This window comes from Muntiacus reevesi, chromosome 8, assembly GCF_963930625.1.
Source record: "Muntiacus reevesi chromosome 8, mMunRee1.1, whole genome shotgun sequence".
Classification (NCBI taxonomy): domain Eukaryota; kingdom Metazoa; phylum Chordata; class Mammalia; order Artiodactyla; family Cervidae; genus Muntiacus; species Muntiacus reevesi.
The window spans coordinates 21,899,454-21,923,304 of record NC_089256.1 but is presented as its reverse complement, the minus strand read 5'-3'; the positions used below and the strand labels follow the sequence as shown (position 1 = coordinate 21,923,304).

The 23,851-nt window shown below is 49.2% G+C and overlaps 1 protein-coding gene across 1 annotated transcript in view; it reads left to right on the top strand.

The window, feature by feature from the left end:
* C2CD2 (C2 calcium dependent domain containing 2) overlaps positions 1-23,660 on the top strand; it is a 65,429-nt gene extending 41,769 nt beyond the window's left edge. Inside the window, exons 9-14 of the mRNA XM_065942641.1 lie at positions 2,161-2,285; positions 3,704-3,878; positions 5,049-5,162; positions 7,981-8,108; positions 10,350-10,674; positions 19,322-23,660. Coding sequence (XP_065798713.1) covers positions 2,161-2,285; positions 3,704-3,878; positions 5,049-5,162; positions 7,981-8,108; positions 10,350-10,674; positions 19,322-19,542 — 1,088 coding nt within the window. The 3' untranslated portion in view covers positions 19,543-23,660. The remainder of the gene's footprint in view (positions 1-2,160; positions 2,286-3,703; positions 3,879-5,048; positions 5,163-7,980; positions 8,109-10,349; positions 10,675-19,321) is intronic.
* The last annotated feature ends 191 nt before the right edge of the window (positions 23,661-23,851 follow it).

The window sequence follows — 23,851 nt, the reverse complement described above, 5'->3', positions numbered from 1 at the left end:
GCCTGATGGAAATCCTAAAGAGTTCCTTTAGGATTGATTGGTTTGATCTCCTTGCAGTCCAAGGGACTCTCAAGAGTCTTCAGCACCACAGTTTGAAAGCATGAATTTTTTGGTGCTTAGCCTTCTTTATGGTCCAACTCTCACATCCATATGTGACTACTGGAAAAACCATAGCTTTGACTATATGGACCTTTGTCAGCAGTTATTCTAGTTATTAACGAGGTCAAACATTCTGAGAAAGAGTATATTCAACTAGTTCTTTTCATTTTTTAATACAAATATCCAAAATCTTTTATTCAACAATCATTGGCTTGAGAAGCAATTCTCAGCCTTCTTGGGCTTAATAAACCTTCTTTTTTTTAAATTTTATCTCAGTTTTTAATTGTGGTAAAACATATATAAACGTTACCATGTTAACCATCTTTGAGTGTAAAATTCAGTAGCACTAAGTGCATTCACATGGTTGTACAGACATCACCACCATCCATTTCCAAAATTCATCTTTGTTGCTGTTCATTCACTCAGTTTTGTCCAACTGTTTGCAACCCCATGGACTGCAGCATGCCAGGCTTCCCTGTCCTTCACCATCTCCCGGAGTTTGCTCAAACTCATATCCATTGAGTTAGTGATACCATCCAATCATTTCATCTTCTGTCTCCCCCTTCTCCTCCTGCCCTCAATCTTTCCCAGCATCTGGGTCTTTTCCAATGAGTTCACTCTTTGCATCAGGTGACCAAAGTATTGGAACTTCAGCTTCGATATCAGTCCTTCATCTTACAAAACTTACACTCACTCCCCATGCCTCTCCTGTAGCCTCTGGCACACACCCTTCTGCTTTCTGTCTCCATGAATTACAACTGGCTTTTCCTTGTAAAAGAAGCCCAGCAGCTTAAATAGAGCACACGCTTTGAAGTAAAGTGTTAGTTGGCTCAGTCGTGTCCGAGTCTTTGTGACCCCATGGACTGTAGCCCTCCAGACTCCTCTGTCCATTGAATTCTCCAGGCAAGAATATTGGAGTGGGTTGCCATTTCCTTCTCCAAAATTGGGCACATGCTTTAGATACAAGAAAGCAATAATCAGAGGTAAAACTCCCTAGAGTGAGTGTGGACCTGTGTATATGCATGTGTGTAAATCCATAGTTTCAGTATTTATTAGGTTTCTTAAAACGTTTATGAACAAAAGGGAGAGGTGACCCTTGCCTGGCTAATTAAGCTGTGAAAGTAAGCCATCTGTTTATCTCCTAAAGTTACCAAGACATAGGAAAAAGCAATTCAAGCTCCCTAGTTAATTAGCCATAATTTTGAGGCAGTTTCCTCAGCTCTGTAGTCTGGAGATAACTGGGATGCTCCTGAGATAAGAACTGACATTCCAAGAGAGGGTGTGTGGTCTGAACGCAGGGTGGAACTGCTGTTTGCTAATCTACGCCCAGGGCACCGCCCCTGCTGGCCACGTGGGAATTTCTTCCAGTCCAGCCTGATGGGATTTGTGAAATTTCTCACTTAAGAAAAAACAAAAAACAGAACAAAGAACAACCATATAACCTTTACTTGAACTCAAATATTTTTAACATTTTGCCCATTTCCTTCATTGTTTGTGCTCACACGTGGTGGTTGCTGTCCACTGGTCTTTCTCTCTCGCCACACACACACACACACACACACACACACACTCACGGCAAACCACGTGCCTTTAAGTATGGGGCGTCCTGGCCCTTTGCTCCGAAATTCTTTAGTATGTGCTTCCTAAGAATAGGGGCATTCTCTTCTCTGTCCACAGTGTAGTTATCAGCTTCCTGAGTCACACTGATTCACTTTGTTAATATACCGACCAGGTTTTTCAGTTCCCATCAGCCGATCCCCTAAGGTCCTTCCTAGCAGTATTTCCCAGTCCAGGACAGGATCACATACCACCTCTGATCATCACAACTCTGTAGCCACCTTGGTTTGGGGCATTTCCACGGCCTTCTTGTATCTTTTACAACACTTAACTTTTCTAAAATGTTCTGAAGTGGGAGTGTTTCCCAGGGAGCAAGGCAGGAGGGTGGGGAGGGGTGAGGGGTGGGGGGCACGTCCAGGGTTGCTTCTGGGTGCAGCTGCTCTGGGCCATCCTGCTCCCATGCAGACACCCATGGTTCTCCCCACTCATTCCCTGTCTCTTTAGCTCTGTTGGCGATGACGACTGTCCCCTTGGATTTGTTCAAGAAGCAGCCTTCCGGGCCTCAGAGCTTCACGTTAACCAGCGGGGCCTCCTCGGGCAGCTCGGCGTTGGGTTCAGTTACTGCAGAGGTATGATGTCCTCTATGAGGCCAAGGTCCTGCTCCACCCACTTGAGCAAAGGGACGTCTTTGTTGATGCCATGGTCTGAGCACAAGTTGAAAAAGAATTTCCAGACATGAGGCAGAATGAGAGGAGAATAGAATTTATAGAGTAGGAGACACTGTTAGAACAGCAGACAGGCTCAAGGGAGAGCCAACCCCTTTCAAGGGCTATTGGCCAATTTTTACTGCCTTAAGACAGGGGAGATTCATGCTAGGATGGTGGTGTTAGGTGATTGGTTAGGATGCTATAGAATTAGTGTTTTACCTAATACGTCAGGGAACTGGCAGGTTTAGATCCAGAGGTTCATGGTAAACAGTTGCTGTGGGGCTTGGTTAATTCCGGAAATTTTTATCCTGTGACCTCAAGGTAGGATGCCATAGCTATGACCGCAGTGTAGGGATCCACACCTCCTGTGACCTTGGTGTAGGGTGCATGCCTGTGACCTCAGTGCAGGGCACACACCTGTGACCTCAGTGCGGGGCTCCACACCTGTGGCCTCACTGCAGGGCGCACACCTGTGACCTCAGTGCAGGGCGCACACCTGTGACCTCAGTGCAGGGCCCACACCTGTGACCTCAGTGCAGGGCACACAGCTGTGACCTCAGTGCGGGGCTCCACACCTGTGACCTCAGTGCAGGGCCCACACCTGTGACCTCAGTGCAGGGCACACAGCTGTGACCTCAGTGCAGGGCACACAGCTGTGACCTCAGTGCAGGGCCCACACCTGTGACCTCAGTGCAGGGCACACAGCTGTGACCTCAGTGCGGGGCTCCACACCTGTGACCTCAGTGCAGGGCCCACACCTGTGACCTCAGTGCAGGGCACACAGCTGTGAACTCAGTGTAGGGCGCACACCTGTGACCTCACTGCAGGGCGCACACCTGTGACCTCAGTGCAGGGCACACAGCTGTGACCTCAGTGCAGGGCTCCACACCTGTGACCTTGGTGTAGGGCGCCACAATTTATGTCTGTCAGACTCCTGCTCCCATTCACCTTGAAACAAGAAGCTCCTCCAAGATTAGCTTGATGTTTCCTCCCACACGTTTCTAGACATGAGTGGGATGCTCCTGCTCAGGGTTACATTGCATCGTCTGCCCGACATAACTGCCCATGATATCGTTTCACTCAGGCCTAACTCAGGAGGGGCTATCTTACATTGTTTGGTTCTCCAGCCTGTGTTCCCATCATTACAGGTTGAGTGGCTGGGTCTGAGCCTGGGTCTCATCCTCCTATGTCAATTCTGGGAAAGTCTCAATTCTTACCCATTAATTATGATGCTAAGTGACAGTTAAAGATATCAGAGGTTATTGCAAAGGCAGGAAGTGCGCCATGGCGAGGTGTCCGTCGGCACGGACTACAAAGCAGGTAACCAGCCCTCTCTGCAGTTTTCTTATATAGAACCCGGTGAGGTAAAACCCTGGCAAATGCCTCCACCTGTTCCTGCTGCAAAGATAGAAAAAGACCGCACTGTGATGCCATGCGGGACCGTGGTCACTACTGTCACTGCTGTGAAAACCAAGCCTCGCTTCGACGCAGGGAGGGCGTCCCCGCTGGGCTCTGGTGAGGCTCCTCCCGCAGAAAGTCTGAAATCATGCTTCCCCGGTAAATGTCTTGCATCTATAAACTGCAGAGCACTGTAGGCTGCAGGATTATTTGTAAGAAAAATCTCCTGGCATAGGAAGAATGGTAATTGGCAAGACTTTTGCATAGCTCTTTTTTTCTTTTTTAAGACAATTATCTTTCTATCTTGTCAGACAAGACAAAGCAAGGTTCAACCCTGCAGTGTATTCTGATACCAAAGTCAAGATACTAGATGAAATATCTCGTTAAATTAAGTACACCATGACATTTACATGGGGCAGCACTTTATCTTAAAACATTAGGTGTGAGCAGCCAGTGTATTTTCTCATGTTAAAAATCATTCATTCGGAGGCTTGATGCATAGTGGTTTCGGATCTAGCCAAATTCTGTAGGTATCCCCACATCCACCACCTTGGAGACAACTTCTGTATAAGTGTACGATTTATTATTACTTTTTAATTTGTACTGTGTTCCTGCCTATACAGAAGTATTATCGTGCCAGAATAAATCACTTGGCTCAGTTCTTGAATGAAAAGCAGAAAGTGAAGTTCTGGCTTAATTCAAAGGTTTCTGAAATTTTATTTAAACCTAGATTTCCAATGCCCCTTTTGGGGCATTCCTTCCCTCCCCTCAAAAAAGAATAAGAGAGTGTGTTTAAAATATCTTAAGGTTTTCCTCTTACCTTTTCCAGCTGCATGAACAGTTAGTTAGTAATACATTTTTTAATTTATTTATTTTTTAATTGAAGGGTAATTGCTTTACAGAATTGTGTTGGTTTCTGCCAAACATCAACATGAATCAGCCATAGATACACACACGTCCCCTTGTTCTTGAAGCTCCCTCCCACCTCCCTCCCCATCCCACCCCTCTGGATTGTTACAGTTAGTTATGTTTACTTATTTGGCTGCGCTGGGTCTTAGTTGTGACACCGGGGAATCTTTTGTTGCAGCGTGTGGGATCTAGTTCCCTAACCAAGGTTTGAGCCCAAGCCTCCTGCTTTGGGAGTGTAGAGCCTTAGCAGCTGGACCACCAGGGAAGCCCCCCAGGCTGCTTGAAGTAGAGCTGAAATGAGACATGATTTCACTTTCCGGTGACTGCAGAGTCGGACAGCTTTCGAAGGGCCGCTATAACCAGGATTTCTCCCGGCAGAGTCTCCCCTGAGGACACCTGTCAAGGTGAAGGTCATCGAGAAGGACATCTCGGTCCAGGCCATTTCCTGCCACGGTGCCCCCGTCAGCAAAACATTCTCTTCCTCAGACACAGGTAACGTGAGACCACTCGAGAGGGTCCCCACTCGGCTTTTTCAGGCTCTGCTTGCAAGCTCTCATCTGGTGAGAAAATGCATTTCCTTGTTAGAGTTTGGGGAGAGTTGTTTTTTTCAAGGATAAGTGAGGAACTAGAAGAACAAGAGGGAAGTGGAAGTCAATGGAAGACTGCGGGTGGCATTGGCATCCCTGCCCTGTGTTAGGGAACTTGGACAAAAGAAGCACAAAACCCAACTCGTGCCTCACTACGAAAAAGTTATCACTGTTATTTTTCCTCTTGTTCAATGTGCCAGTTACCTGGATATCATAAAATAAGCAGGATTCAGGGATGTAATTGTAAAGACTTCTTTATTTTTTGTCCCCGGAAACCTCTGTAAGAAGGTGGCATGCTAAGTCACTGAGTCATGTCCGACTCTTTGCAACCCCTTGGACTGTAGCCTGCCAGGCTCCTCTGTCCATGGGGATTCTCCAGGCAAGAATATAGGAGTGGGTTGCCATGCCCTCCTCCAGGGGATCTTCCCGACCAGGGATGGATCCTGGGTCTCTTACATCTCCTGCATTGACAGGTGGGTTCTTTGTCACTAACGCCACCTGGAAAGCCCCTGTGACTGGGTTAGTGTTCCCAGAACTCTGGATGCAGGTTCCCACTACCTGGTCGCTTGTGTCCCTGCCGTTGGAGTCAAAGCACAATCTAAATTTGGGGTTAAATTTCCTCCCTTTGATCATCACATGTGACCTGCAGTTTGAGAAGGATGGAGCAGGCAGCTTCTCTCCAGCTCGCCCACCAGCCCCTGTCCACCAAGTCCTGTTTCTTTTCTTGTTAAGGTCGCGGATGGATGGGAGGAGTGGGCGGTGGGCAGGCAACTCTCCTTTGATGGGTGCTGTCTTGGGATGGCTGTGTGTTCTCAGAGCCTGGCAGGAGTGGGAAACTGCCTCTTCCCTGTGGGAGTTTCCCTGGTTCTATGGGAGCTGCAGGGTAGCCCCCCCTCCCCGCCCACCAACTGCAGAATCCTCGGCGGAAGCAACATCCCTCCCCGGGCTGCTCCCGAGGGTCCTTGCTCAGCTCTGCCTTGTAGCATGGGGGCACCTTCACCCTGAGCGGGGTGTCCCTGCTGTGCTTCCCCCGCTGGCCCGAGGGTCGTATCCCCAGCCCGCTCTGTGCAGCCAGGGACCCTGGAAGCTTTCTCAAGCACAGCTAACACATGGATGGGCTCTCTGAGGATGGACAGAAGCTCTGGGCTCAGTGATGCCACCCCCATCCTGAGACCTGGGACTGACATCACAGCCATCTCCCGGGAGCTCTCACCACGTTCCATTCTTCTCCTGGGGCGGGGGGTGAGGGTGGAGTCAGTGGCCACATAGGTCTCCACCACTTGGTCCTTCACGACTGCCATGGAAGTGGAGCATCTGTGGTCCACAGACTGAGGCCAAGCTGAGAAAAAGTTCCTGTTGACATCCTGCCCCTTCACCCCATGTCCTTTTCATTGTCCCACAGCAGTGATTACTTATGAGGTCCAGCAGCATCTCTGAGTAGGAGACACCTGGCCGGGTGGGGGGTGGTTCCCAGCCCCACCGCCCACCTGGCCACCTCCTCTCTTTCCCATTCCTCAAATGGAGACTGAAAAAGCTGCCCCCCTCTGAGACCTTGGGGGTAATTACCTGAAATAACACGCACAGAGCTCTTTGCAGGGCTTGGGTCCGAGTTAAGCATTCCCTGGATATTGGCCGGGGTGTGGGCTCAATCCTGGGGAGGAGCAGCTTCCGTGAACGGTCCCTCAACACCCTGAACACTAGCTTATGTGTCCAAACCTCCTGGGAAGGCCAGGGAATAGCTGCATTGCCCTTCAGAGTTCACATCTCCCCAATGCTCAGAGGTTTCTGTTCCCTTACATGGCTTAGTTATTTATCACTCCACTGAGACATCGCTTCCGTACATTAAAATGCATGATGTGAGGGTCTCCCTAGTGGCTCGGTGGTAAAGAATCCCCCTGCCAGTCAGGAGATGCTGGTTCAATGCCTAATCTGGGAAGATCCCACATGCTGTAGAGCAGCTAAACCTGTGCATTGCAGCTACTGAGCCTGTGCTCTAGAGCCCGCACTGGAGACTAGCCCCCACCTGCCGCACCTGAGAAAAGCCCAAGCAGCAGCAAAGCCAAAAATAAGTAAACAAAATTATTATTATTATTATTTTTTAAGTGCATGATGTGAAGCGTACACCCTGATGAGTGTGTGTAAGTGCAGAGCATCAGCTGTAGACCAGGAACATTGCCTGTCCCGCTTGTGAAGTTTCCCCACAACCTGCCATGCCCACAGTAAAAAAAATTATTTATAAATTTTATTTTATTTTATTGACTGTACTGGGCCTTCGTTGCTACGCACAGGCTTTCTGTAGTTGCATTGCACAGGCTTCTTATTGCTGTGGCTTCCTTTGTTGCAGAGCACGGGTTCTAGAATCTGGGCTCAATAGTTGTGGCACACAAGCTCAGCTGGCCTGAGGCATGTGGAATCTTCCTAGACCGAGGATCAAACTCATGTCCCCTGCATTGACAGGCGGCTTCTTAAACACTGGACCACATTCAGGGGTGAAGTCCCCGGTGTGCACTCTTACATCCAGTCTGTTTACCCACTTCTGAGACAGCGTGGAGTCGTTGCGACAGGCCAGCTGCCCACAAAGCCCAAGCTAGTCACCCTCTGGCCCTTTGCAGAAAATGCTTGCCAACCCCTCCTTAACGACCAGATCTGTTGCCCCGTCTTTGAAGTTCCAGTCGAAGTTTCAGGTTTCGCTAATGTGCCCGACCCTGCTCTTCCCCCGGCAGAGCTGCTGGTGCTGAACGGGGCCGACCCAGTGGCTGAAGTCGCCATCCGGCAGCTCAGCGAGTCCTCGAAGCTGAAGCTCAAGTCTCCGAGGAAGAAGAGCACGATCATCATATCCGGGGTCTCCAAGGTGAGCCTCTCTGCCTCCCACATCCGCCCCGCCCCGCCCCGGCTCTCCACTGAACCCCGGAAAGTTCCACCCCCGAATGTCAGGTCGCCTGCGTGCTTGCTCCAGGGCTTCAGTCATGTCCAACTCCTTGCAGCCCCATGAACTATAGTCTGCCAGGCTCCTCTCTCCTTGGGATTCTCCAGGGAAGAATACTGGAGTGGGTTACCATGTCCTCCTCCAGGCAATCTCCCTGACCCAGGGATCAAACCTGCATCTCTTAGGTCTCCTGCATTGCAGGCGGGTTCTTTACCACCAGTGCCCGCCCGGAGAATGTCAGGTTGTCTTCCCCCAGCAAGGGGTTACTTGTGGCATTTTTGTTTACGCAGCTTGTCCTGTTGAGGAAGGAACTTGATGGTTTCTGACCTGGGATGCTTTGGGTGTTGAGAGGTTGGTGAATCATTTGAAGAAAAATTACTGAAAGAGAAAGACCGAGATGAGGTCAACTCCCCTTCGGGACAGGACCTCCACCCCCATCACCGCCGTCTTGGGGAACTTTCACTTTACACATGACTCATTTCCAAACGCTTTCTTTTGCAATGAATGTTTATGCCTCCTGCCATCAGAGAAATGAAGCTTGTTTTAAAACACATCCCCGTCCCCATGCCTTTCTTGTGCTGTTCTGTGACCTTAGTCCAGGGCAGATGGCAGGCTCGAGGCATCCCGGGTGGACAGTGGGCAGGCCAGGCTACTAGAGAGCCCAGCCCCTCAGGGCAAGGGCCCAGGTGACAGTCCCTTACTCTTGTTAACCTTTCAGAATGAGCAAAGAAAATGTGAGTGATGGAGTGGCAGGTGGGAAATTTAGTAGTTGGGAGGGGACAAGGAGGAAGATGCATTTTTGGACACGGCAGGTGGCTTGATTTCTTGAGGGCATGAGAGAGTGGACTGGAGAGCATGCTAAGAACTGAGCCCCTGGCTCTTGGGAAAGGGGCGATAAAAGGTCCTGGGAGGTGGTAGGCGCCAGTCACCAATGTTACAATTGTACCCAGGCTGTGGGTGGCCTTGGAAACTATCTTCCAAGAGCCAGGTGATGCCTCTGGGTTTCCTGCATGCACTTCCAGAAGCAGCCAGCAGGGGGCGATGGCATCTCTGGAAGCACCTGGCTCAGTTCAGTAGTTGGGTTTTCTTTAGGATGAATAAATGAGTGAATGTCCTTCTCTGGTGGTCCAATGGTTAGGACTCCGAGTTTCCACTGCAGGGGGCAGGGGTTCCATCGCCTGGTCAGGGAGCTAAGATCCCACATGCCAAGCGGTGTGGCCAAAAACAAAACTATGCTAAACTAAAAACCAAAAAATAAGAATGAGAGTGGAAGTGTTAGTCGCTCAGTTTTGTCTGACCCTCTGTGACCCCATGTACTGTAGCCCACCAGGGTCCTCTGTCCATGGATTCTCCAGGCAAGAACACTGGAGTGGGTAGCCATTCCCTTCTCCAGGGGATCTTCCCGACCCACGGATAGAAACCAGGTCTCCTGCATTTGCAGGCAGATTCTTTACTGTCTGAGGCATCAGAGGTTTCAAAAAAAAAAGAACAAATGAGTTAAATAAGGACAAGACTTGTGACTGTCTCCATCTCCTCTATGTCTTCTCTGAGGTTTTATTCTAGATCATTTAGTCCAGCTGACTTACCATTTTTGTTGTGGTTGTTGTTTAGTTGCTAAGTCATGTCCAACTCTTTGTGACCCCTAGACTATAGCCCACCAGGCTCCTCTGTCCATGGGATTCTCCAGGCAAGAATGCTGGAGTGGCCTGCCATTTCTTCCTCCAGAGGATGTTTGCAACCCAGAGATTGAACTCACATCTCCAGCACTGGCAGGCGGATTCTTTATGCTGAGCCACCAAGAAAGCCCCATTTTTACTGCAGGTCAAATTGTCCCAGATTGAATCAGTGGCCATTTCTGACTTGGGTCAGAAAAGGCAGTTGTCAGCGGTCATTAAGCAGACTATGTACCACCTTCGCACCCAGACGGGGTGCCCTTCCCCAGACTCCCCTGGCCTGGCACCTCAGGCCAACCCTCTGCCTTGGGAGACCTGCGTCCACTGATTCTCAGCTTCTATAGCTGTCTCCTTGGAGGGCCGGGCACCTCCGGACGCCGAAACCAACCCTACGGCTGTGTGGGTGGGGCTGTCAAGGCTTCTCCAGCTCACTGCCCCTCCCGGGTATCCTTGCCTCTTCCTCACCCTGACTTTGCCTCTCACCCCCGGACAGACCTCGCTATCTCAGGACAGTGACGCAGCCCTGATGCTGGACTACGCAGCCTCCATGGATGGTGCCCGCCAAGAGGCTGCCCCCCAGGAGCAGCCGGCGGTGGCTGTCACCTCTGCCCCGCCCAAGGAGGAGGAGGAGGCCCCAGTGGGGACCCTGCCGGCCCTGGAGCCCCAGGAGATAGAGCTAGACTCCTGGGACTTGGAGAAGGAGCCACCGGCTGGGGCATGGGGTGGCCAGGCCCTGCAGGACCCCGAGGGGGACGAGTTGTCTGAGAGCTCCCTGAGTGTATCGGAGTTGGAGCCAGCTGCTGCCAAGAAGCATAAAGGTACCAGCCCCTCCTCCTCCCTGCCCACCCCGACCCTGCTCTCCATCACTCCCCTCTGCCAGTCTGTGGCTTCGGTCTCCAGCTAGTTTCCAGACTAAAATTCAGTTCTTAGTCTCTGCTCTCTTTCCCTTCTCCTCTACAAGGGCACCCTACCCTTGCACCCCCACGCCTACAAAAACACCTGCACTCAATGTCTGAGCCCATTTCGAGCCCATGGGCAGGGCTGGGGGCACATTCAGAACCCTTCTGAGTGTGAGCAGCCAGGTCATCTCTCTGTTCTTGGGGCCACTTGGTGTTCATGGCTAGAGGCACCCTGTTCTCTGTCTGTGCACCCTCCTCCTGGGAATAGAACCATCCAGAGCATGGAGGGGAGCCACCAGGAGCCACATACCACAATGGAGCCAAGGAGACCTGCTGGGCAGAGACTGGGCTTCCCTCAGCTGCACAGATGGGCTCCCCTGCACTTGCATGCCTCTCAGACTCTTCCCTCCAACTGAAACCAAACCAGACCTCCCCATCCATCCCTAACAGGACCCACGGGGAGAGAGCTCCCTAGAAAATTAGCCAATTAACTTAGTACATGTGCAGAGGTAAGGTAATCATTGTATTAGAATAAGCGACTGCTTCACGTTAGCACTAAAACAGGGCTTTAAATCTGTACATTTCTTCAATGTGCAGTTTAACCCAGACAGCACTTTGACACGATGGTGACCTGCAGATTCTTGCCGAGAGAATTTAGCCCAGAGGTTCGGCCAGCTCTAGATGTGAGGCTTCAAGACTCGCTGAGTCTCAGCTCCTTCCTCCATGTACGGGGATGTACCTACTGTGGGTGCCCGCCTCCCCAAGAACCTCCCTGGCCGGACAGTTATAGGAGGTCCCAGTGCAGAGGATGGGACAGGAGAGCCGAGGCAGGGGCTGGGGCCAAGCCAGGAGTCCTGGGTACGGCTCTGTGCTACATCCTGGCTCCTTGGCGACGGTAGACATTAGGAATCTCACGGGTCGGGAACCGTGGTCAGCGGCTCTGCCTCCTGCTCCTTTGTTCGGTGCCAGGGACCAGCGCGGTGGTTCCTGCTTGGGGCAATCGTGTCCCCTCCCTAGGGGACACTGGTCGTGGCTGGAGAGTTTCAATTGTCATAGCGAGGAGTGGGGGGCGCTGCTGGCTTCAGCCAGATCAAGGCCAGGGGTGCCGCTCATCACACCTCGGGGCTGTCCTTGGGATGGACCTGGAGAGCCCTCCCCATTAGATTCCCATCTCTCCCCCCTGCAGATCGGGGACAGATGGGGGAGGAGGCAGAAGTGAGAAGAGGAGGAAAGAGAGGAGAGGATTCCTGGGTGTGGTCTAGACTCTGAGATGAAGATCAGACTGCATCTGCCTGCTGCCCGATGTTGAGACTTTATCCCCAGGGCCCCGTCGGGTGGCCAGGGGTGGCGTGGGGAGCGGTGACCTGAGCACTGGCTCTGTGGCGGCTTCCTGGCCTCTGTTGTAAAAAAGGTGGTCTGGCTGTTGGTCCACAGCCTGGCATGTACCACCCCACCCTCACCCCACCCCTGGCATCTTGGGGCCAGAGCCGCCCAAGGGGGCTCACCTGGACCTAAAGCAGGCAGATGGGCGCTGGGCAGGGTGGACACATGGGGAACAGGTGGGTGCACCCCTTCTGTGCCCAACAGACCAGCAGGCGTCTCCTCTTCTCACAGAAGCCGACCCTGCCTCCCGCCCTCAGTTCATTCTGAAAGGCTGAGCCTCACCAACCCGGGTGCATTCAGAGACCACTGCTCGCCCCTCCCTCCCTCCCTCCCTCCCTGGTCCTCCCTGGGAGTTCTTTCCCTGCGGTTTGTGTCCTTGCTGTGTCCTGGACACCCCGCTTCTCTCCCGTGGCCGGCGGGATGGGTGACACCCTCACTCCTGGGGACCTGGTGCCCACAGATACGCTGGTTCTCCACCCTAAGCCCCGTGGGCAGCGCTGGGCTCACAGGACGCACCTCACTCCTAGGGCTTCGCAGACCCAGGATTTTTTAAAGGGACCCATTTGGTAGCACTTTACAAAATTGCTTTACATTCCAGTGTTATCTGAGAGATTTGTTGTCAGAACCTTAGATGATTCTGCATTATGCAGATGGTTATTGTTTCCCACCAAAACTGGTGATAAGGAGGCAGCTCTCCTTTTTAAACTAAAACCAGTTTTCAGATTAAGAACCACCTGTGTCTCCTGTCATAGGAGGAAGTTAGCTTTCCGAGACCTGCCTGCCTGTTAGAATTCCCCTGGAATTCCGCTGATTGGAAATCTATTTACTGTGATGATGCAGCCAAGACAGGAAATGCATTCCTCAAATTAGTTTTATTTTTAGCTTAACAAAGCCCTGGTATGCTTACAGCGCACTGCGAATGTGCTTCAGACAAACCAGACTTAGAAGTGGCTAAGATGGTACATTTTATGTCTGTTTTACCGCAAGTAAGAACAAAAGCTTTGGTGGAGACTTTGAAAAATATTCAAAAGTAAGACAACGAGAAACAAACCAACGTCCTGCACAGTAACATCCTATGTTGTGTGATGTAAATGCTTCAAACTCTTACCGTCTCACATTCTGATTTTGCTGTTGCAAACGTTTCTTTTCACTTCTTCCTTTTCTCCATCTCCTGCTCATCCCCTTTAACTTAAGAGGATCGCTATGCCAACCAGAGTTAATTGCCTACACAGTAAGTTATTTTTGTTTTATATATATATATTTTTAATTAAGAATAGTCTTGCTATGAGGAAAGCATATATCCTAACTGAGCTGGAAGTTAAATAACCTCCCCACTTCCTTATTCCTCCCGTCCCTTCCCAGTCTGACCTTCCCAGGATACTAGTTTTCCCACCTTCCTCCTTCAAAGTGCCCTGGTTAGGTGGTAGAGGAACAGCGTCTCAGGGAAAGACAGAACTGTGTTAGCTGATGTGACAAAACCACCTCGCCAAGAAATACAGACAGACCGGCTTCCTTAACTGGCCTTGGTTCTAAAAGGTAGTCGTTTCTATAAATGGGCTGTCCATGGTTCCCCTTGAAATCTAAAGCTGTCCTTTGGGTAGCAAACTGCAATCTACAAGTTTGCTTTTGGTCACCGTTCTCCTATCTGTAAGATGTTGGGACACATTTTTCCATGAGCAATCTATGTCTGTTAAATTGTGGAAACAACCAGGAATAAAGTGGGGAGTATCTGCAGCATTAAATAGAATAATTATTTTTAATTCCTTCATATATGAGTTTATGGGGTTTCTTGGGGCGGGGGGGGGGAGGTGCCAGTGGTAAAGAATACACTTGTCAATACACCTGTCAATGTAGGAGACGCAGGTTCAATCCCTGGGTCGGGAAGATCCCTTGGAGAAGGGAATGGCAACCCACTTCAGTATTCTTGCTTGGGAAATCCCATGGACAGAGGAGCCTGGCAGGCTACAGTCCATAGGGTCACAAAAGACTCAGACACAACTGAGCAACTAAACAACAACAATGTGTTTATACTTGAACCTTATATATATATATATATATATATATATATATATACATATATATATATATTTTTTTTTTTTTTTTTAATTAACCTTGCTGGAACCAGGAAAAGATTTTTTTTTCTCTTCCTGGTGCCATCTAAGATTTTGGTTATTTGCCTTAAGTTTCACATAGCCCATTTTCACATTTGACCTTCAGGCTTCTTTAAGATCGGGAGTGAGGTCTGAGCCTTGGTTCTTGCCCGTCAGGTGAATGAAGTGGGCTTGTTAAATCCAAACAGCCCCACTCCCTTGCCCCATGCTTGTGACTTCCCCCATCAGCAAAGAGTGACAGATTCTGGGGCCTGGGGAAAGTGTGACCTTCCAAACTATAGAGTTCTTGTGTCATCAGGGTTCTTCAGGGAAACAGAATCGATTGGTTCTAGGTTTCAAGGAGCAGATTTGCGTGGGTGAGTCTGAAACCTACAGGGCAGACAGGAGCTGATGCCGCAGTCTTGAGGCAGAATCTCTGCCCCGGGGATCCTTCCTTTTTGTTCTCAGTTGATTGGATGAAGGCCACGCATGTCACCTGGGGTATCTCCTAGGGCTCAGGCACAGATGGGAGACCTGGACCACACAGACAGGGGCTTCCCAGCAACACTCAGCTCAGTGCCAGATGGAGTCACTGGCCATGCTGGGCAGACTGACTCGGAACACTGGGAGCCAGCGTCCTGGTCACGGTGGCTCTGTACAGTACTGCCTCCCTGCCAAGAAGAGGGCGCTTGCCCGTCTGAGCTACGACCTGCCGCGGTGCGGCTGTATCGGCGTCCACCAAGCGCACCTGTGGCTGTGTCCATCCCCAGTTATTTACCCCCAAGGTCACTGTGCTTGAGGGGCCAAGTTTAAACAGACGACCACATTTTTATTTAGTGATGAAAATGGAGTAACCTCGGCTTGTACTGGTCCTTCTTCACGTGTGATGAGTTAAACTGTGGAGCCTGGAGAAGGGCTCACAGCGCTGGAGTATTCTGTCTTCCCCAGGCCACTAGCATGCCTTTCATCATGCCCAGAAGCCTATCCAAGTCCCTGCCAAAGAGCAGGGCTCTGCTCTGCGTTCCCTCTGAGAACTGCTCAATCCCACCCTCTGGAGGACTCCCCAGCGGCAACTTGGCAGACCGACCCTCCAGATGCCCGCTGGCCACCTCCAACTCAGATGCATCCTCAGCAGCACAGAGGAGTCAAGCTTTGCAGGACAGAGTATGTCCCTCTCCGAGTCTCTACTTTTTTATTTGTAAGCAAGAGATGAGAGCACCCTCGGAGGTGGCTGGGAAATATAACCTGGGCTGCAGCTTGTAGATGTGCAAACCTCAGTCTCTTCCCTCACGTGACCATCCTCTGTCCAAAAAGATGATGTCCCTATAGAAGCCGCAACAAGTCGTGTCAAGTTAGGGGTAGATCTGCACCAGAGTACACGTGACAGAATCCGGTTCTGCACTGACACTGAACAGGCAAAGTTAACAACACAGCACACCTGCTCCGGAGGGTGGACTTGAGGATGAAGAACAGAAACCGCATGTGTGCCTGGCAGGGCAGCGCGTGTCCATGGCCAAAACAAGGCGCAGTCTTCCACACGGTGTCCAGGGTTCAGGGATATAGGAGGACATGGCTGGTGTTTCAGGATCCTCATCTTAAGTCAGATCATCCCCTTCCCTGTCTCGTCTGTGTTAGATCCTGGGGGTGGCTGAAACAGACTTCCACAGGTGAGGTGCTTTAAACAACAGAGGTTTCTTTTTTGAGTTCCAGAGACTGGAAGTCCAAGATCAAGGTGTGGGCAGGTCTGGTTGCTCCTGAGGCTGGGAGGGAGGGTCTGTTCCAGCCACTCCCCCACCTTTGGGGTGGGGGGCTTGCTAACAACATAGCACATTGCCTCTTGACTTGTAGATGTATCACCTTGATCTCTGCCTTCATCTTCACATGGCATTTCCCAGTGTGCCTCTGTTCAAACTTCCCCTTTTTATAAGGACCCCAGTCATACTTGAATAGCACCTGTCCTAATGACCTTGCTGTAACTGAATTGTCAATGTCATGACCATATCTCTAAGTAAGGTCACATTCTGAGGGCCTGGGGTTAGGACCCCAACATAAGAATTCTGGATGGACAAGATCCAAACCGTGACACCACCCCCACTCACACCTCAGACCCTGCCTCCAAACCCCCGATGGGATTTCAGCAGAGGGCCATGTGTGAAATGGGCTTTGTGGATGGAGTGTTCTAGGGGAGGTTCTCTTACTGCTGGCTTCCACATCCCTAGGTCTGCAGCTGATCTGTGGGACAGACCGGTCTGCTCCCCTCCCCACACTTCCATTCCCTCTCCCCCACCCCAGGGAGATGGGAATGGGAAGTGGGATTAGAGTCTAGATTAACCAGATGGGTCCCTCGGACCTCCCTCCCTCTCCTGTGTTCTAATGTGACACCCCACATTTACATGCTATTTGAGGGGCTGAAGCCTGGCGTGCTGCCTTCCATGGGGTCGCAGAGTCGTACATGACTGAGTGTGCAACAACAACAAAGCTTAATCCAGAGCAGGAACCTGTAGACCAGAAACACCTCCTAAGTGCCTCCCACCTCCCGCCCACCCCAACCCAAGGGAACCTGGCCAGGCTGGGGGCCTCCAGGACATTTGAATCCCTGGGTCATTAACCATCAGGCATCACTGTATCCACCCCACTGGCCAGACTCCAGGGTCAGGCCCCATGGGTTGTGGTGACTCCGGCCATCACGCACTCTGCCTGATGGTTTTTTTGAGATATGTTGCATCTTCCAGGGATTAGAATGGATCTGGGAATGGACCTCTGAGGTCCAGGGAACAGCCAGTCAGGCCCATTGACAGGAGTAAAGCCACTGAGACTTATTTTCACCTTTCTGCTTTGTCCCCTTTCCAGCCTTCCTCAAACCCCGCACACCACCTCCCAACTTTGGTGGTGGTGGTGGTCTAGTCACTAAGTCGTGTCTGACTCTTGTGACCCATGGACTGTAGCCTGCAGGCTCCTCTGTCCATGGGATTTTCCAGGCAAGAATACTGGAGTGGATTGCCATTTCTCAAACTCATGTCCATTAAGTCAGTGATAAAAAAAAAAGAAAAAGTGATTAAAAAAAAAAGTCAGTGATGCCATCCAACCATCTCATCTTCTGTGTATATATATGTTTACAATTATATATATATTTATATATATTTGCAATTATATATTTATTTACAATTATATGTATATATTTACAATAATTGTAAATATATACATATTATACATATGCATATAATTATAAATATATATAACTGTAAATATATATATACATACACAGAGGATGAGATGGTTGGATGGCATCACCAACTCAATGGACATGAGTTTGAGTAAACTCCGGGAGTTGGTGATGGACAGGGAGGCCTGGCGTGCTACAATCCATGGGGTCCCAAAGAGTCAGATACGACTGAGCGACTGAACTGAACTGACTGATGTTTGTGTGTGTGTATATATATATATATACATATATATACTGATGTATATATGTATATCCTAATCAGCCTTCTTGAAAGGTGATTGTATCCAAAGAGAAAATCAAAACAAGTCTTTGGGGGCGGCTTTGACCCAGTGAAATTCAGCCCGTTTCTCTTGAGCTTCTGCACAGAAGCTCCTAAGTTTTCACATTATATGGCTGATGTCAAAGGCAGATGTCTTCCTACATTTTTCATAGTGTTTTCGTTCCCGTGGTGGTGTCTCTGTTTCTCTGTCCCACCTCTCAGTCCGCAGGGGTGGCTGCACGTTTTATCCGGAGCAGCCAGTCAGGAGAGGAGATCCATCCATTCTGGGCAGAGCAAGTAGGACGGGCATCCTTAAGTTCAGGTCTAGGGTGTGGGGTCTGAAATTCGTGGGATTGCCGCCTTCCCCACAGTCAGTGCTGATCCTGCGAAGGTCTCTGGACAAGGCTGGGTCAGACTCCACAATTATCTGTACATTTCAGCCAGAAGAGCAAAGGATTGCCCTTGGGCCTCGCGTTTGGATACAGCCGGATGGTTTCTGCATATGTCACAGCTTTTGAAGTACTCACTGGATCTGACATGAAAAGAATGAATTGCCAGATTAGCTATAAAGCTCTTTATTGGGAAGGTCAAGCCATTCTTCTTTCAAAGTCCTTAACTCCTACATGCAAATGGTCATGGGTTTCACAGCCTGACTGGAAGGGACCCTGTTGGGCCTTGTTCACAGGATGTTAAACTAGTTTGTGGAAGTGAAAGCAGATTAGTGGACTCTGTCCTGTTGCTATGGTAGCTGGCCTTTAACCTTTAAGTAACTATCGCCATTGAAATCATTGCTGCTGCTATATTTGTTCTATTTCATGTTCTGTCATTTTACGTCGAATCCACATAGGTTGGAACAAGCAAAATTGAGATTTTGTTGATCAAAAGTGATCAAGTAACAGACATTTCATGTGACTTAGCTTGATAGACACACGCTGGATCTGGAGTTACAAAAGCTCTTCCTCCCCCAAAGAATAAGTGTTATTTAACTTTCCTAAGGGGCTTCCCAGGTGGCTCAGTGGTAAAGAATCCACCTGCCAAGGCAGGAGACCCGGGTTCGATCCCTGGGTCAGGAAGATCCCCTGGAGAAGGAAATGGCAACCCACTCCAGTATTCTTGCCTGGGAAATCCCATGGACAGAGGAGCCTGTCGGGCTACAGTCGACAGGGTTGCACTGAGTCGGACACGACTCAGGGACTAAACAACAACTTTCCTAAGAAGGTGAATATCATTTCTGTCAGAGTCCTTGATTTGGTTTTACTATCAGAGCATCCTTTCTGGGTCATTAGAGCCCTGCTCTGCTATTTATACTGTTCCTCATGACGGGGAGTGGGTAGGGCTGGGGGACCCGTAAAAGTCAGGGATCTAAGTGCCTTCCCTGGGACTGGATTCCAAGGGACAGTCCAGCCCGCTGCCCCTACTCATGCTCTAAGCTGCTCTGCTCACTACACCTTGGGAGCTCTTGTGTTGCACACAGGCCTGCCCCAGCTACCTTTCTGCACTTGCAGTCACAGGCTGCCTGTGTCAGTCACTGGAGCTGCCTTCTCTCCTTCCCTCCCGGACGCGTCCCAGCCTCCCGCCACAGCACCCTGACCCTGTGCCTCGCTCTTTCAGGAGGAATTTTAAGGAAGGGTGCCAAGCTCTTCTTCCGCCGGCGGCACCAGCAGAAAGACCCCGGCCTGAGCCAGTCGCACAACGACCTCGCATTCCTGCAGCAGCCTGATGGAGCGCGGAGGAAGGGGGCAACGCTCTCTCGGATCCTGAACAAGAAGCTGCTCTCCAGGCACCGGGGCCAGAGCGCCCTGAATGGTGCTCCCTCGGACCCTTGCCCGTAGGCGGGCGCCTCCTCCCCGGGGATGCTGCAGATGCGGACCCACCATCACCACCTGCCAGGATACAGCCAGGGGGCCAGCCAGCTGCCAGACGGCCGCCCTGTCCACCATCTAGCTGGGTTTTTTCCAACCGTTTTGTCTTTTAAAGGGGGAAAAATTAAACAGTCTCCATCCAGGAGGCTTCCCTGAAGAGAACCTGCAAAGCCCCATTTGCCACCAGAAGCCAGGGGACCTGACGACTCCACCGTTTGTCTGTGCCCACAGCTAAGGATTGAAGTTGAATGGGAGGATGCTTCCCGTGTGAGCTGTGGAACTCACCGTAAGGGGCTGTGGACGGGCAGCTGGGGAAACGAGCTCGGTCCTCCGTGCTCTAACCTTGGTTGGTGCCTGGACCACGTAACAAAGGGGATGGTCCCTACCTGCTGTCACTGTGAATGGAATGGATGGGTCACCTCTCCTGATTGGCCACTCAGAATAAAAAGTGCAGCCACCCCTGCAGACTGAGAGGTGGGATACAGGCAAACAGAGAAATCACCGCAGTAACGCAGACACTATGACAAATATAGGAAGACACTTGCCTTTGATATTAGCCATATAACTTGAAAAATTATGCAAATACTAAATATATCCTATGCATATTATGCTGAACACTTTTCTAAGTTTACTTTGAGCCTATTTACAAGTAGGAGATATGTAAATCCTTATGTGGTTTTACGTTTTTCTGGATAGTGTCAGAAGCTATAATAATACCACAGAGCAGTCAACACACAGAATGTTTTCCCTGCCGTCTGCCGTCCGGGCTCACAGGAGAGCAGCCAGCCCGTCAGATGAAGTCAGGAGTAATAAGCCACAGACACAAGGATGTGTTCACCATACATACGTGGTTTTTCTTTAGTTCAAGGTTTTGCCAAATATTGCCAACAGCTGAAACAAAGTACTATCAGGGCAAAGGAAGAAATCATTTTATGTCTCAGGTGTGAGTCTTAGGAATGGAAGTTTAATAACAAATGAGCCAAACATACATCAGATTTCTTTTATGAGCTCTTCAGAATGCTACTGTGAACGGTGCTCAGCCGCTCTTGGGAGGCCCTTGTTTTAATTTCCAGTGGAAAAAACAGTGAGCTTGGCACATGATGTTAGTACCCTATGGATCTTCCAAATCACCTTCCTCATCAATTCGCCTTTCCCCTGGGGGAAACCATGTTCCTCACCCGTGCGCCCTTCCCCTGGGATCCAGTTACAGTTTTTTCACTCCTTCTGGATGAGCCACTTTTAAGAGAAATGCTTATTAAGGAGCACTGTCATCAGGATGACAGGTTTTGCATAAGATCCATTTTTCTCCATAAGACTCAAAGGCAATTATGAAAACTTGGCTTCTGTCACAGATATGAAATTGGGTGAGTCCCTTTCTAGAGGTGCTTTTGTGACTCCTTCAACATATACTTCAGGGGTAAGAGAGCCAGGGATGAGCAGAAACCTTTATGAAAATCAAGTTTATAGAATTCTTTCCTTTCCTACTTTTTTTCTTTTTGAAGATGAGATTAGAAAATAACATTAAGAATTTTATTTTAGGGACTTCCCTGGTGGTCCAGTGGTTAAGACATCACCTCCCAGTGTAGGGGGTTCAGTCCCTGGCCAGAGAGCTAAGATCCCATATGCCTCGTGGCCAAAATCTAGAATATACACAACAGAGGCAATATTGAAACAGATTCAATAAAGACTTTAAAAATGGTCCACATCAAAAACACTTAAAAACCAGGAATTTTATTTTTAAATGCACATTTCAAAATCCTTAGGTGTCCCACGAATTATCAAGTGACTGTAAAATGACTTTTTTAGCATACGTTGCTTTTAAAGATTATACTCCAATTGTTATCACTGTCAATTAGCATTTACAGATAAATTAGCTAATTTATCACTGTAAATTAGCACCTGACATTCCAAAATCTAGTATGTTCATACCAAGTTAGTCCCCACAGACTAGAAATCGCTACTAGTCTTCTTTGAACCAATGGTCTCATTAATGTTCTGTTTTACTTGAGGGATTCTTGTCCTTTTTCATGTGGTCGGCAGAACCTGTGACATTTCAGAATTAATTCTAAGAGGGTATTGTGTGTGTCAGAATGTCAGGCACTGATCAGAAGTTGTTAGTGCAATTTTTTATTTGATTTGAACTCAACTTCTTTGAGTGTGAAGGTGTCAGAGTTTTAGTTTCAACTTTCTCGCTCTAAAAGAAGTCATAGCCATTCCCATTCCTGAACAACCCCACGAGCATCCTGTTCACTGCTTCATACCTTCAACCAGGGCTCCGCTTCTCAACTTTCTCAAGACCTGAAACCTTTGCAGGGTCCTGGGGAAGTGTCAGGGGCTTTCTGTCCAACCTGTGAGGGAGAAACACATGGATTAACACAAGAGGGAGTGTGTGCTGATGAGATGTGTGTCTGCTGGTGTGTATTAGATGCACATCACGAACCCTGTACATTTAAGTCACTCCAGGAGCCCACCCTCCAGATGCACATACACTAGTCTCCAGCAAATGGATTTTTCTGAAGTGACAGAGGACACTGACATAGGAATAAGACAAGAAAAATGAAAGGTAGCGTCAGGGTAGTGCCATGAGAACATGGGCTGTATTGATACTGTGAATGTTTCATTTCCAAGCTGTTTATCCAGGTGTATTTTCAATCGTGTAGGATATTTATGTTAAATGTCATTGACACCAAACATCAATTAAGATTATACACCAAATGCAAAACCTACTTGTTGTAAATCACTTCATTCCCTTTACCTTTTCCACACATGAGAGTGGTTTGGGGGCTTTTGATATTGTTTTGATGAAATTTCTTGCAGAGTGGTGGTTTGAAAGCAATTTCTCATGAACACTAATATTATTGTGTATCTGTATGTCTGGAACCAGCTGCTCATGTCGGTTTTAATCAGTTTCAATACTGCTATTGGATTTGTTTAAGGACAAGCCTGTGTTATTTCCTGAGGAATGAAATGGACCTTTAGGTGTGTGTCTATTTTCATGTAGCATCAACAGAAGTGCCCATCTCATCATTCTGGCTGAAAACCTGCTGTGAGGAAGAAGGTTTAGACCGAGCACTTTATTTCAGTCAGGTCTCAAGTTTAAGTCCACAGCATCCCTGGATTTCTAGAGACGATTACCTGGCCTGCTGCTGCCAGCCAATCACGAGCTGGGTGCCTGTCCAGATGTTTGATTGGTCTCGGTGGTCACATCTGTAGAAGAATGCTGTACATTTTCTTCTTGGACAGAAAGGGAAAGGTTAATTTACACTGCTGCCACTCAATTCAAATGCTTTCTGAGTAATGTTCTCATGGCCCTCAGTCTTGAAACTTGAAATGTAAGTTGGTGGCTGTTGGAAGTCAGAACATTTAACTCCGTCAGATGAAAAACAGGTCTCAGCACCAGCCTAGACCTCTCTGCCAGGTCCTGCCACCACCACCCCAAACCTGTGAAGGCATGATGACCAAAGCAAGTGGCCCCGGGGACTTCAGCACTGCTAGTCCTGTGAAGCAAACTCAGGTTACACCTCTCTGCTTCCTTCTTTTCCTTTTTTTTTTTTGGCATTCCTTCCTTCCAGATGAGGAAGCAGTCAAAATGCAACAAACTGCCCCATTCACCCTGGAGGAGGAAATGGCAACCCACTCCAGTGTTCTTGCCTGGGAGATCCCATGGACAGAGGAGCTTGACAGGCTACAGTCCATGGGGTCGCAAAGGTTTGCACATGACTGAGCATAGAACAGCCCCATTCCCCCAGCTTCCAAATGACCAGTAAGGTGCCATTTATAATTTAGGCTTCTAGTTCCCCACCTCCTCAGTGTTGTATCAAAGTTACAGGGTTTGTTTTTTGTTGTTTTTTTTTTTTTTTTTTTTTCAAAAAAAAGAAAACAAAAGGGTTTCCAGGTATGCGGAGAGGTTTGGCTTGATGACCAAGCATGGTGATGAATTTACCCGACCGTGATTGTATTCCTAGGTAGCACTTTAAAAATAGACTGCAATCTCGTACTGACCTTGTGGGGTTGGGTTCATTCCGGGAAGATGTGGCTGGAACGCAAACGGTCTTGGAAGGAAATAAACGGGCCCACAGAACACTAAACACTGAGTTGTCTTTGCTGAGTCCTGTGCTGCCCCAGTGTCCCACAGCTTTCCCGAGGGCCTGGGAATCCTAGTCTTTCTCTCGTCAGGTGCGACCCTGGCCAGCTGGTTAGAGGAGGAGCTGTCCTAACCTTCTTCACAAATGATTCGTATGTCGCTAAGCACCTGCTTTAAGCCTGGGGCTAAAATCAT